The 15,145-nt window shown below is 41.1% G+C and overlaps 2 protein-coding genes across 4 annotated transcripts in view; one reads left to right on the forward strand and one right to left on the reverse strand.

Annotated features, from left to right (window-relative positions):
• Positions 1–15,145, reverse strand: part of SH3D19 (SH3 domain containing 19) — a 209,126-nt gene that overhangs the window by 158,835 nt on the left and 35,146 nt on the right. The window lies entirely within an intron of this gene.
• Positions 4,979–14,088, forward strand: LOC113875061 (serine protease 48-like). Of its 2 annotated transcripts, XM_027513438.1 has the most exons (6): positions 4,979–6,348; positions 7,284–7,325; positions 7,504–7,666; positions 9,529–9,794; positions 11,003–11,172; positions 13,711–14,088. In XM_027513438.1, the coding sequence occupies exons 1-6, from the start codon at positions 6,306–6,308 to the stop codon at positions 13,984–13,986; spliced, it is 960 nt and encodes a 319-aa protein (XP_027369239.1). In that variant the 5' UTR covers positions 4,979–6,305; the 3' UTR covers positions 13,987–14,088. The 2 variants fall into 2 exon arrangements, with proteins under 2 accessions (XP_027369239.1, XP_027369238.1); XM_027513437.1 differs by having other exon boundaries at positions 4,979–7,666.

Consider the following 15,145-nt stretch of genomic DNA (forward strand, 5'->3'; position numbering starts at 1 on the left):
TTAACTATAAGATAGTTACATAAAAATTTTTAAATTACATAAAAATTAATTTAAAAAGTTAAATCTGGGCCATCAAAAATCCTTCCATAAATGAAGAAAATAGTTAAGAACATTGAAAAAAATTAATTTCCCAAATGCAAAAATTATGCAAAATATAAGCAGGATTCAAAGACCAATTATAATCTATACTCAACACTGTGCATGTTTATAAGATGTCAGGATTTATTTTTTAGACAGCACTACAGAACTGCAAGCAAGGCATAACTGACACTGGAAAAATGCTTCAGCAAAAGATGAACTTATTAAATATATGAGATACTAAATAAGTAAGAAATGACAAAAGAATATGAGTGAAGAGGATGGATCTAAAGATCCACCCTAGGCTGCAAAAGGAGAGAGACTCTTAGTCTGATGAAGATAAACTTTGTATTTATTTAGAAAAACATGTTCTATTAAAGCCAAGAAATCAAGTAAAGAGATAAAAACATGTTTTAAAATCATAAAATAGTTGTAAGTTACTTTAGAAGTTGTTTGATACAACTCTCAGGTCAAAGTGTTAAGTTTGCTTGTTTCACACGCCGGATGTCTGACATGATACTTTTTAATACTGTAGCACTGGAAAACTAACTAACTGCTCAAGGACCTTTGGTGATGGGGGAATGGGAACTACACAGCACCGCCCTACCAACTGCTCACCAAAATCTTCAAAAACTGAAACTTAACAAGTAAAACATACACATAATGAATGAGACGAAAAGAGAGTTTTCTGTAGAAAGGATGCACAAAATATCAGTAAATACATGATTCTGTGTTTTAGGAATAAGCTAAACATGGAGATTTGGGTATAATCTCAAGGCAGCATACCAGGAATGAGACCATACCAGGGAAAGCTTAAGTGTTACCAACAGTATTTGGCACTGACTGCAGAAGAACATCATTAGGAAGAGGAAGGGTCTCCACATGGAATCGAAGAAAACAAAAGCCAGATGCCTTTGTGTTCATCAGACCCTGGGCTGTTAAAGGAGAGAGACTCTGAGTCTGATGAACATAAACTTTGTATTTATTTAGAAAAACAACCCAGTTCTTTTTAAAAGGGATATTTCATCCTCTTGAGTGAAATGCTTGTAGAGATTTGCCAGTTTCACTTGTTCTGATCTTTGAAGCCTCTTCGAACCATCACTCTTTTTTACTAATTTGGTTTCCCTACTCAACATCAAGAAGGTGAGCCCAGGTAGGGAAAAATGAAAATGCCAAATGAAAAACACGAATAGTCCTCATTGCAAATCAACATCCTGGTTTATGCACAAGTCTCTTAAATTTTAGTGAGTCAGTCTCTTGAATTTGATCTATTTTAGGTGCTCTGACAAGAATTTCAGAATCTAAAAAGCTGAGTCCAGAGTCTACGCTGAGATGACTTGAGCCAAGTCCTGCTGCCTGCCAAAGTGGTTTCTCTGGGTGTCATGACATCTTTATCTCACCTCCAACTATGGCAGGAACTTGTATTCACTTTATATCTTCTTTGTATCAATTACTATACTGGCCACTTTAACAATTATCTTATCTGGCCCTAACAACTCAAGAAGGCATTATTTATTCCACTTTTACAAATGAAAACACACACACACACACAACACCTGAGGACCAAAGAGGTTAAGTAACTTGCTAAGTTCACACACTGAATATTTAACAGATTTATTCAGGACTGTCTGACTCAAAAGATTCAGCTCCTTCCACAATACCAAATTACCTCCATTCACTATTAGTAAGCTCTATTAAAGACCTGTGTACAACTCCAAAATCACACCTGCCCGTTGATTCTAGTTATTTGTACCTCTTGCTATATTCCATCAGAAATTGACTGCACACAGCTTTACTTCTTCTGAATAGGTGAGAACAACCTTGAGAAGAGAAAAACTGCTGTCATCATCTTCCTGATTTTCTAACAGTATCTATTATACTGTATTGAAAGAGAAAGTATCAAATCTTATTTTCTAAATAACAAAATGAAAGCAATAGACTAAGAAAGCTAGCTGTCAAAAGGGAAAGGAAAAATTCATTTATTACAAATTCAAGTGAATAAACAAAAAATATTTTACCTTAGTGATCAAAAGAACAGAAGCAACTCCTGCAAAGGGAGACTGATTAAAAGGCAGCAGGACCCAGGGCACGTAGGTGGGAGCTCAGAGCAGGACTGCCCCTGTGGAGAAAGTGAGTGCAGGCCAGCGAGGCAAAGGGCAGGAAGAGGAAGAGGGCTGTCTAGAAGCTCGTGCAGGCCTTGGCCCTGACATAAATGCCAAGCATATGCGCTAGTTCCAAGACATACTGGTTAGTGGAAACTAAGACCAAACTGGATCTTTCAATAGAGGGCATAGCTGTCTGTTGCTGCCAGGCCAGGGCCTGCGACACACTGGCTGGAGAAATCAATAATTCTTTAGAAGACTTTCATAAAGGGATTTATCCATTTTCCAGTATGAGAGACTGATCTGATAGAAAAGAGACAATGGAATCCATCTACCTTTCCTGGAACCACAGATAAACAGCTAAAACCCCTGCAAATGTACTGCTGCCCCTGTTTTGTTCTCAGGGTGCGCAAGAGAAGACTGCAACCTGCAGCGGCATCCTTACTCTATAGCAGTGGTTCTCAACCAGGGGTGGTGACTCTGCACTCCACTTCTCCCCACCTGGTGACATTTCTGGTTGTCACAACTAGGGGTGGGTGGTACTCCTGACATCCAGCAGGTTAAAGCCAGAGATGCTGCTTAACATCCCCCGATTCACAGGACAGCCCCCCACAAGAAAGAATCACCTGGCCTCAAACATCCACAGTGCCAAGGCTGAGAAATCCTGGTCTATAGGCACCGTTAATATCAAAGCCATCACCAAGAGGACCTGCTTGACAGAATCAAGACAGGACTTAAAACTGGGATATTATTTCAACAAAAACACTAATAAAAACAGTGGCTACTATTTATTGTTTTGTGCTTAAATAGTCTAAGTACTTGCCCTGTATCTCATTTAATTCCTACCCAAATCTTGTGGGGTATTAGTAATTCCCATTTTGCAGAGATGAAAAGGCAACTAGGCAACAAGCCACGTGGCAACTAATAAAGCTTTCACCAACACCACCATGTTGCCACTTCCCAAACCAACAGAGGTATTTGAAGATAACGTTAATGATAGCAGAATAACAGTCTGGGAACAGAGAATCTAGGACCCAAAGATAGGGCATGATGAGACAGACACAGAGCTGGAAGAGTTATCTCCAGGAAAATCTCTAGAATGGACATTAAACACTTGCTCTTTTGCTTCAACTCGTACTTTCTTTCTTAGAAGAAGCAAAGGAGCATTAAAATGGGAGACCCACCCAAAATGTTTCTTGATAGCTAAGTCAAAAATAAGAAAGTATTTGTAGAGGGATAACAGAGGCAATAGACAAAGACAAATAAAAACAAATAGATAAGCAATTCGTAAGTCAATGTTACATCTGCAAAGAAACTTGGAGAGCATCAGCTGATTCTAGAGCCTTCATGGCACAACAGGAAAACACAGGCCTTAGGGGAAAGGTGACTTCTTTAAGGTCGTGCAGTCATCACCATGAAAATAACAGCACTGTAGGCTGAAGACCAGGGGAGATTTCTCCAATATGGTACAAGAGTTTAGCTTTTTGGTCACCCCATGAAGCTTTGTGGGATCTCAGTTCCCAGACCAGGGGTTGAACCTGAGACCATGGCAGTGAAAGTGCCGAGTCCTAACCAGTGGACCGCCAGGGAATTCCCAAGAGTTTAGCTTAGATTTAGAAAGGACTCATGGGTTCTCACTCTTGTAAGAATGGACATTTGCTTACATAACTCACTATTACTGTTACACCTATCAAAATTAACAATAACTCTTTCATACCACCTAATACCCAGTTAATGATCAAATTTCCTTGATAGTATCAAAATGCTTTCTTAGAGCTGACGTGTTAAATCAGGATCCAAACCCCTCAAGTAATCACAAATGAAGACAACTAGATTTGCAAAACATCAATTAGGTTACAATATTCAGTCATGGCAGTAGGTAAACAAATAGAGGAAGGATTAATTTTTTTTGAAGTGTCCACTTCTAAAATCTGAAAAACGTGTTGCAAGAGGTAGACACCTTACTGTCCTGAGACACAGCACATGCGGCACTTCCCCACCACAACGGTCCCTGTGGCTGAGCTGGCCATATCCCTGCGTGCTCCTCACGCACGAGGGCACAGACGCGAGGGCATCGTACTGCAAGGACACGTAGAGTCCAAAGCCATGAAACTACGGCCTGGTAGGAAAAGATCAGCTGTTCAAATTCTTTGGAAAAAACTTGAGTAGTTTACAGTAGGACAGAATGAAAAGACATGGAGGGTGGCTGGGCCATCCTGCCGGCAGAGGACCAGGGTGAGCATTTGGAACAGCTGCCCTGAGCTCTCGAGACGTCATGGATTCAAAGCCCCCGGCCAGCTCTGGGCTCCAGCTCTGGGCTCCATCTGTCCAAGCACAGCCCCAGAGGTCCTCTCACTCCGCTCTCCTCACTCTTCTCAGATACCTGCAGTGGTTTGCCGAGGCTGTCATAACAAAGTACCACAAAGGGGGCTTCAAGACCAGAAATGTGTTTTCTCAGTTTTAGACGTGAGAAGTCTGAGATTAAGAGGTCAGCAGGGGGGGTTCCTTCAGAGCAACGAGAGGGACAGTCTGATCCAGGTTTCCTGGGCCTTCTTCCCTCTCTGCGTCCGTCTGCATTCAAATGTCCTCTTCTTATAAGGACACCATCATACTGGGTTAAGGCCTATCGTAATGATCTCATTTGGGGCTTCCCAGGTGCTTAGTGGTAAAGAATCCACCTGCCAACGCAGGAAATGGTGTTCGATCTCTGGGTCAGGAAGATCCCTTGGAGAAGGAAATGGCAACTCACTCCAGTATTCTTGCCTGGTGAATCCCATGGAGAGAGGAGCCTGGCGGGCTACAGTCCATGTGTTGGCAAAGAGTCAGACACGACTGAGTGACTCAGCACACATACACACAACCACACTTTAACCTCAATTACCTCTGTTAGAGACACTATCTAAAAATCTGATCACGTTCTAAGGTATTTGGGGTTTGGACTGCAACTATACAACTACAGAGTGGGGAGATATATTTTGGCCCACACAATACCTTTAAAACAATTTCTCACTGTTTAAGCTAGTTTAAGTGAATCTATGTTGCTTATAACTGAATAACAATTACCAAAACAGCTACACTTTCTGGTGTTTTTAAAAATTATTATGGTGGTTTTTTTCAAAATTCATAAAAGTTTAAGATATAAGAGAGCAACAACATGCTTTAACACTACTAAATGCTGCCTCTGCAGACTTAGCACCTATAAACAATGGGGACAGGAAACGTGAAAGGCGCAGAGAGAAATTCTGTGGCAGAGGCAGTACTGAAGCTTTCCATTTCCTAGCAACCAGGAGTGCTGGCCGTTGACAGCTCAAAGGCAAGTCCGTCCCAAGGCTGCCACCAGAGACATCTTTCTCCCCAGGTAATGCCCCCTCCAGGAGGCCACCTGCACCCAGTCCTTTAGAAGTTCAAGGATCCAGCCTTCCCATCTCATTTCAGGGCATATTTGAAGGGCCATCCGAGCTCCAGAGCAACCTGTGGGATTGGCTGAGGCCTCTGTTGCCAATGCATCACGATGCTTTTGCCCAATCCTGTTTCCATTCCCCCCCATCCCCACCAAGGTGTTGATTCTAAGACTCCTTCCCAATAAACTGCACACAAATCTCTGACTTACAGTCTGTTTCCCAGAAAATCTAACTTGCAATACATTCTATGACTAACACTGTAAAGGAAGATGGAAAAAAAAAAATTAGAAAATATTAGCTGGGTTTTGGGTTAATTTCCTCTTTTTCATTTCTTTTGTGAAGAATCCTGCTGATCCTCCATTTCCTTACTAGAGACAGGGCTCCACTCCTTTCCGAGTCCTCCAACCTGCCCTGGGCAGCAGCAACTGTGCCCACCGCTCACCCCTCCCTGCCCCCAGAGGCAAAGGCCCCAGACACTTTGCCCTCCTGGACAGCAGGGGGCACCTCGAGCCCAGTGCCTCTCCTGGGTCCCACAGCTGCACTTCTCAAGTCTGGTCTCTTCAGCTCCTGGCCAGGGTGAGGACCCAGGAGGAGGCGGGTACAGCTGAGGATCCAACCAGGAGGAGAGGCCGGTCCTGCCCTCTTCTGAGGCTGCTCCCCAGCCTGCCTCACCCTGGGAGCCTGAGTCCAGAGAGCAGGAAGTGCTGACACTGAGGAGAGAAATATGGGTCCTGGGGGCTGTGCCTTCCTGCTGTCCCTTCTGCTGGGTGAGCCCCTGAGGTGGAGGTGGGGAGAGGCAGACGGTTTTTGGCTCAAGAAGTTACCATATAGACTACTAGGACACTGCACACATGAGATGTGACTTCTGAAGGGTGTGCCCTGAGAAAGTCTGAGGGGACCCTGTGTGCCAGGCTCCAAACAAATCAGGGCTCTTGGAAATGGCAGTAAACACAAAGATCCCTGCCCTGGGGAGGGGGGCGGGGTTACAGTCAAAGCCTGTAGCAAATATGTAAATTATAAGGCAGGTTAGAAAGCAGTATATACTGTGACCTGAAAGGGACCTCTAGAGTGTCGAGAGGCATTATATTTTAAACAGGGTGGATCAGGAAAGTTTCTGTAAGAAGAAGCTATTGGATCCAAGACTTGGACGAGATGAGTAATTTGGCTAAAAAAATCAAGGAAAATAGTAATTCAAGCAAATGGAACTGAAAGTACAAATGCCCGTCCTTGATTTCAGGAATTATATTGTTCATTTATTTTTCCAGCCCATGGTGATTTAAAGGCAGGATTGGCTGAGGGTAGCAAAAAGATAATAGGTAGCAGCAAAGAAAGAGACACAGATACTGCAAAATGCTAGTACAGTTGAAGAAAACACGACAAAAATAAACAGCGTATACACCTTAAAAACATCTGAAGGCATGAATGCATTTACAACCTCACATACTTGATATTCCTGAAGGAGACGGTGAATCGTTAAGTAAAAGTTGAATTATGTTCCATAAATGCTGCTAAAAAGTCACGTAAGTATGTAATTAGCAAGATTTCTAATAGGTAGATATAAAAATTTGGCCTATAACACGAATCTGAGAGATTGAAGTCACAGAAAGCCCTTCTATTCAGAAAACCTGGATATATAATAGGTGTTGTTGTATATTATATATGTGTGTTGTTATATATTAATGATGCAGTGTATTTGTTTTAGGGTCTTTCATATCCTCTTTCCAAAAGAAAACCCTCCAGTCAGGTGAGTGGTTTCCACTTGGGTCCAAGACTGCTGGGTTTGGAACTGGAATAGGACAGAGAATGGAGGCTAGGGAGGACTCAGGTCCTGGAGATGGATGGGAGTTTGGAGATGATGAGAAGACGGGGATCAGAAGGACAGGACAAGCGGACTTTCACGTTTCTCTCTCCTCTTCCTCTAGTGTGTGGACGACCTGTATACTCAGGCCGTGTTGTGGGTGGCAAGGATGCTGCCGCCACGCGCTGGCCTTGGCAGGTCAGCCTGCAGCTCTCCAACTCCCACGTCTGTGGGGGCTCCCTCCTAAGTGACAGGTGGATAGTCACAGCAGCACACTGCTTACAAATGTGAGTTCCCACTGGTGATTAGACACACAGAGGTAGGTTCTCGATAAATAACTGAACAAATGAACCAACAGACAAAGGCAAGTTCCAAGACAAGCAGGCAGAAGGAAACCTAGGTCATCCTGGACTCAGGACAGGGCACAGAGGTAAAAACAACAAAAAAAAAAGAATGATGTAAGTGGTCACTATATTAGAAATTTTTCTTACTTATCACCAAATCACCTCCTACACACCAGTCAGGAGCTCTGTCTTAGGCTGTTTCGGGTCACAAACACAATCTGTGAGAGAAGCAAGGTACCATGTGGTGAGCAGCCGTGAAGAAAGATGTCTCCAGCCAACGGCTGATGAAGACGTGACAGCCCCTCTCTGAGTCGAGACTAGAGACGACACTGCACACCAGCTTCAGTATAGCCTGCTCAGAAGGAACCAGACTCCTGACGAACAGACACTGTGAAAGGTTTGCTGTTTGCAGCCTCTGAGCTTTATGGTAATTTGTTGTGTCACAATAGATGACATATATAAAGAACGAAACAACCAAACCCTTCAATAACAAAAAGTTCAAATAAAGTAATAACTTAAAAATGCTGAGAGAATTCCAGCTTAGAAGTCTACCCATATCTACAAACTGTCCAACAAGTGTGGGACAGAAATAAGACATTCTCAGATACACAAAGCACGAACATTTTGAGCAGCAGCTGTCATGAACAATTCCTCAGGAAGCCATAGTGAATATGCTTCACCAAAATGAAGGAGGGAAAACAGGAAAACATAGAATAAAAAAAAAAACAAAAACAGAAACAGAATACAACACAGAAGAGAATCCTCAAGAAAATCAGAAAAAAAATTACCAAGATTGGAGTTATAGGGCAGAGGTCTTAAAGAAAAGTATAGTATCGATAGAATGCCGAACAGTCTCAACATACTGAGAGACTTTCACTTTTGGCAGACAGCTGGGGAAAACTGATGAGGTAGTGACAGGTACACAGAAAACTAAAAAAGCAAATAAGTGAGACCGTATATTAGCTCCAGAAGAAGCAAAAAGTTTTACAAGAAATATAATTACAGTACCAAACATGGCCAGGAGGTGAATGTTTTCATAGTCACAAAACATACCTATTAAATACTAATATGACAAAAAGTTATCATAGATTAGGAGGATGATGAAAGGAAGTGGGTGAAGTGGCTGTAATTGTTGGTTCAATCCTCACCATGTACATAAGAATACAATGTTCTAAAATTGAAAAAACAATTAATGGCAATATATAGGGTTTCTTAAAAATATAGGGAAAATGCTAGAAGAAAGAGCTACCAGTTGAAAGTGATTGCCTTTGGATAGCAAGAATTGAGGGCAGCAGGGCAGAGGATGTCTGTCATTCATTTATTTTGTAAATCTTATGAAACTACTTGACATTTTAAATTACATGAACACACAGACACACACATATATAAACTTGGTGATTATATTTTGCTTTAAATTCTTATGCAGAAATAAAGGTCTATGCTCAGAAATCAAAACTGAAAATAAAACAATAACTACTAAGCATATTTGTGATGGCTGAAACAATGGAGAACAGCAGAGGTGACTAAGAGAACGAGGGAAAAACTAAGACAAAAGTCTGGCCGTTAGAATAAAAAAGCATACCACAGAAACAGTAGACAACAAAAGAAAGAGTGGCAGGGAGGTGGGGTAGGAGAAGAGGAGACATACAAAACCTAGGCCAAGCTGGAAGCAGCCTGGTTAATTCCAAGTCTGTTACCCTCCTTTCTTCCCCGAAGACTCAACCACACAAAGGCAGCTTGCTGTGACCCAGCTGTAAGCAGAGAAGCACAGCCCACTTTTATTCTCCTCTTTCTCTTCCGCTCAGGACACGGATTCCTTTCTTGTACACTGTGCAGCTGGGGTCAGTTGATAGGGACAACCTCGATGAAGGCGTGATACTTCGTGTGAGCCGAATTGTCATCCATCCCACATACAGTAATGTCAGTGGAGACATTGCCCTGTTGAGGCTGTTCTCTAGAGTCACCTACAGTTCTTCCATCCTGCCCATTTGCTTGTCCAATGTCAAAAAGAAGCGGTTGATAATTCCAGACTCTTGCTGGGTGACTGGATGGGGAAAACTGAAAGAAGAAGGTGAGAATGCACACAACAAGGGGGTGTTTTATACATCACCTTCTTGTACCCACTTCAGGGTATTCATATTCTGGGCATTTCAATACTGTAGCAAAGATTTTCTACAAAACCAGATCAACCGACACTCTCCAGAAGTTTTCAAATAAAATATCTGCCTATTTATATGACTACTGCTACTGCTGCTAAGTCGCTTCAGTCGTGTCCGACTCTGTGCGACCCCAGAGACGGCAGCCCACCAGGCTCCCCCGTCCCTGGGATTCGCCAGGCAAGAACACTGGAGTGGGTTGCCATTTCCTTCTCCAATGCATGAAAGAGAAAAGAGAAAGTGAAGTCACTCAGTCGTGTCCGACTCTTAGCAACCCCATGGACTGCAGCCCACCAGGCTCCTCTGTCCATGGGATTTTCCAGGCAAGAGTATTGGAGTGGGGTGCCATTGATTATTAACCCATATTTCGGCTATAATCTAGCTATACTGGTAAGAACAAATACTAACAATTTATATATATTATTTAACTACTTATTTTTTAATACTAACAATTTAAATACATAATTACCTCTCTGAAACAGAGGTTAACAAATCTGATTTGAAGTTTGAAAAGAGTCTGCTGCTGCTGCTAAGTCGCTTCAGTCGTGTCTGACTCTGTGCGACCCCATAGACGGCAGCCCACCAGGCTCCCCCGTCCCTGGGATTCTCCAGGCAAGAACACTGGAGTGGGTTGCCATTTCCTTCTCCAATGCATGAAAGGGAAAAGTGAAAGTGAAGTCGCTCAGTCGTGTCCGACTCTTAGCGACCCCATGGACTACAGCCCACCAGGCTCCTCTATCCATGGGATTTTCCAGGCAAGAGTACTGGAGTGGAGTGCCATTGCCTTCTAGTGCTTATTTAATCTGTTTTCAAAGTGTTGTGTCAACTCTTTGAATACTTTAGAATATTCACATTTTTACTTAATCAAAATATATCAGAATTTCTCTTTATCTAGAACATTAAGAATGCCCCAGATGGGCGATCAAAAAATCACAAACAGAATTTTTAATTATCCATTGTTTTAGATTAACTATGCCACAAAACTGTTCCATTAGCCAACAGGATTAGAAAGTGACTGTATTCTGCTTTTGGATTACCATTCCGAGATGTCTGCATATCATGACTGAATGTTGTCCCTACTGTTCCAGGTTACTTTTCCTTTCATTCCTATTTATCTCTACAGATGCTGATTACCCTACCATACTCCAGGAAGCAGAAGTACCCATCATTAAACGCCAGAAATGTGAAAACATCTATAACCCACTGGGCTCCTTCTTGCCACAAATACAGCCAGTCATCATGGAAACCATGATTTGTGCCGGTGATGTTAAGAAAGGGAAGGATACCTGCCAGGTTAGGGTTTGCTCTTGAAATTTTTAATTTTAACATGACATCTTAATTTGGTTCCAGGTTTGCCCATCTGTAAACAACAGTGAATTGGGAATCAGAAGACAAGCGTTCTTACAAAAATTCTTCTTTGCATCTGGATAAATCACTTAAACTTTATCTATTAATCTCTTCAACTATTGATCTAGAGTAATGCTAACCACTGGTGTTTGGGTTTTCAGAGTCTCATGTTTTCATAAATATATTAAGAGGTTAACATAGAAATGCCAACTTTTAAATTTTTTCAAGGAAGAAACATTTCATTGTACACTTAAAATGTGTCATTCCATTGTCTCCTGATCATAACTATCTGATGAAAAATCGGCAATTATTTGTGTCTCCCTCCATTGGGTGTAATGTACTGTTCTCTGGCTTCATTCAATATATTTTCATTCATATTGATTGTTAGAAGTTTGAATCATATGCTAGGTGTGGTTTTCTTTGTCTTTATCCTTTTTGGGATTCACTGAGTTGTTATTTTAATCCATTCTTTTCAGTTCAATTCAGTTACTCAGTCGTGTCCGACTCTTTGCGACCCCATGGACTGCAGCACACCAGGCCTCCCTGTCCATCACCAACTCCTGGAGTCCACCCAAATCCATTGATTTGGTGATGCCATCCAACCATCTCATCCTCTGTCATCCCCTTCTCCCCTTCTCCTCCTGCCTTCAATCTTTCCCAGCATCAGGGTCTTTTCAAATGAGTCAGCTCTTTGCATCAGGTGGCCAAAATATTGGAGTTTCCACTTCAACATCAGTCCTTCCAATGAACACCCAGGACTGATCTCCTTTAGGATGAACTGGTTGGATCTCCTTACAGTCCAAGGGACTCTCAAGAATCTTCTCCAACACCACAGTTCAAAAACATCAACTCAGCTTTCTTTATAGTCCAACTCTCACATCCACACATGACTACTGGAAAAACCATAGCCTTGACTAGATGGACCTTTGTTGGCAAAGTAATGTCTCTGCTTTTTAATATACTGTCTAATCTATTCTTTTACCTTTCATCAAAATTTGGGAAATTTTCGTTCATGATTTCTTCAAGTATTTTTCTGCCTCATTTCCTTCTTTTCTTCTTCTAGTTAAAACTAGAAGTTTATGTTATACCTTTTGATATTTTCACACAAGTCCCTAATACTCTGTCTAATTTTTACCCTTTTCTGTTTTTCAAATTTGATACTTTAAATTAACCTATATTCCAAATCATTGCTTCTTCCTTCCGCCATCTACATTTTCTGCTAGGTTCATCTAGTGAGATTTTTATTTCAGATATTTTTATTTTTCAGTTCTAAAACCACCACTTGGGTTTTACTTCCTCTCTTTTACACACATGCGCACATTCTTCTACATCTCTGCCAAAATTTCCTAACTATATATTCATTATTAAAAAAAGCAATCAATGTACAGTGACACAACTCCACACCCACTAGGATGACTATAATCAAGATAGATAATAATAAGGGTTGGCAAAGAATTGGAATCTTCATATACCTAGTTAAAATGTAAAATGGTACAGTCATTCTAGAAAACCTCAAAAGGTTAAGTATAGACTTATACACACACACACACAAAAGTATAGACTTACCATATAATTTAGAAATTCCACTACAAAGTAAACACCCAAGAAAAATGAAAACATACATTGATATAAAAATTTGTACATTATATTCACTGCACCAATATTTATAGTAGCCAAAAAGTAAAAAGTAAAATGTCCATCAACTGATGACTAGATAAACAAAAACGTGGTATGTCAATATAATTAATATTATTCAGTCATAAAAAAGGGATGGAGTACATGCACACACTATGAACCCTGAAAAGAGTATGCTAAGTGAATGAAGAGAGACATAAAAAGTCCTATTTTATATGGTTTCTTTTATACAAAATGTTCATAATATGCAAATCCACGGAGAAAGAAAGTAGATAATTGTTGGCCTAGGGCTGGAAGGAATGGGAGGAAAAGGTGACTGCTGAAGTGTATAAGGTTTCCTCAGGGGGTGTGACACAAAAGGGTTGTGGTGATGGTCAAACAACACTGTGAATATACAAATTGAACATAATAGTATGTGATTTACATTTTAACAAAGCTGTTACCAAGAAAACAGGAAGACTAAGAGACTATGAACTACTACCACCACCATTTTATATAAAGGAAAAATTACTTTAACACTAAAAATGGCAATAAGGACCTAAAAATAGAAAAATAAGGAGAGTTCCCTCAATGAATTTAACTTTAGTGAAAATTTCAAAATCTTTCTTTTTAATCACAGGTAAGTATTTTGAAACGATTCATATATTTAGCTAAGGTTTCTGCCAATTTCAGATTCCATGATTCTAAGTTTCTGGTGTCTCCCTCAAGTGGTAGGAGGTCCGGCTGCCTTCCAAGTTCTATAGCTCCATGGGCTTCACTGCTCCGTGGTAGGGAACCTCCACCCCTGATGACCACTCTCCTCTTCATGGCCCTTCTTCACTGTGCTCATGATCTTTCTCTCCTCTGCAGGGTGATTCTGGAGGGCCTCTGGCATGTCATATTGATGGTATATGGATCCTGATAGGATTGTCAAGCTGGGGAAGAGGATGTGGTATTTCTTTCCCTGGAATCTACACCAATGTGACCTATTACCAAAAATGGATTATGTCCGTTATCTCAAGAGCTGAGGTCTTGGGTGCCAATAACCTGAACTTATCTGACTTCTTATTCTCTATTGTACCGCTTTCTCTGGCTCTACTGGGACCCTCCTGTGTGTTTGGATCTAACATTTTACCAGGAGAGTAGAAAGTGTAGCTGATGCTGCTGACCAAGGACATGGCTAGGAAGGAAGGTGTGGAGAATAAGCACTCGGGGCAGGGAACTCACACAGTCATTGGGAACTCTGGATGACTTTATTAAAATAATTAGAAATGATTCTGATTTCGAGGTCCTTGATTCTGGAAGTAGGTTTTACTGGCTGGAATGCCTACAGCTGAGAAAAAAGAATGCCAGTTTGTGTATGGCATTCTTGTCCTTGACAATGCAACTTACAAGGCAGGAAGGATGCCTTCTATGAAGAAGTATGTGGACACAAATGAATTAGTCCACAGAAGCCAGTAAGAAAAAAAAAGGCAAATAGTAAGGTCCTCAAGAAAGTACATTAAGGTTTTACTTGGTGCCCATGGGTCACATTATGAGTTTCTTACCTGGTCTATATTTCTCTTCTTCCTCTACTATCTTATACTTCCCCTCTGTAGCAAGGTATCAAATAAGAAATCCACGTATGTGTTTCAGTTCTGAATATTTCTGAAATTTTTAGTTTTTGAAATACTTACATGACTACCACCAAAAATGGACTAATGCAATTAGCTCAAGAGCTGAGGTTTGGGTTTCAAGAATCTAGACCTAACTGCTAACTGGGTTACATCTATAATAAAGTACTTTAAATATTTATAAGGAAAACATTATTTCTCTTGCTAACTAGCATGCTTCCTTTTACTTTTTTAAGTTTATGGCTATGCTGGGTCTTTGTTGCTGTCTCTAGTTGCGGTGCAGGGCTTCTCACTGCGGTGGCGTCTCTTGTTGCAGAGCACAGGTCTAAGCGCGCAGGCTCAGTAGTGATGACACGTCGGCTTCGCTGCCCCATGGTATATGGAATTTTCCAGGATCAGAGATAGTACCCGTTGCCCACTGCATTGGCAGGCAACTTCTCAACCACTGGGCCACCAGCGAAGTCTGCATGCTATTTTTTGTTCGATAATCACAACACCTAGATTATTTCCTTTTCTGCTTAGGCTTCGAGGAGCTCAGAGCTACATTTTATACTTGATTTCAGTCATTATCTTTTTCCTGTACTATCTAGTATCTACCCTTTCTACTATCTACTCATACTCCTTTTTATTTCAATCATCTTTCATTTCTCATTGAATGAATATGAGTTTTGTTGACTTTATGGTAAGTCAAC

This window comes from Bos indicus x Bos taurus, chromosome 17 (assembly GCF_003369695.1).
Source record: "Bos indicus x Bos taurus breed Angus x Brahman F1 hybrid chromosome 17, Bos_hybrid_MaternalHap_v2.0, whole genome shotgun sequence".
Lineage (NCBI taxonomy): Eukaryota > Metazoa > Chordata > Mammalia > Artiodactyla > Bovidae > Bos > Bos indicus x Bos taurus.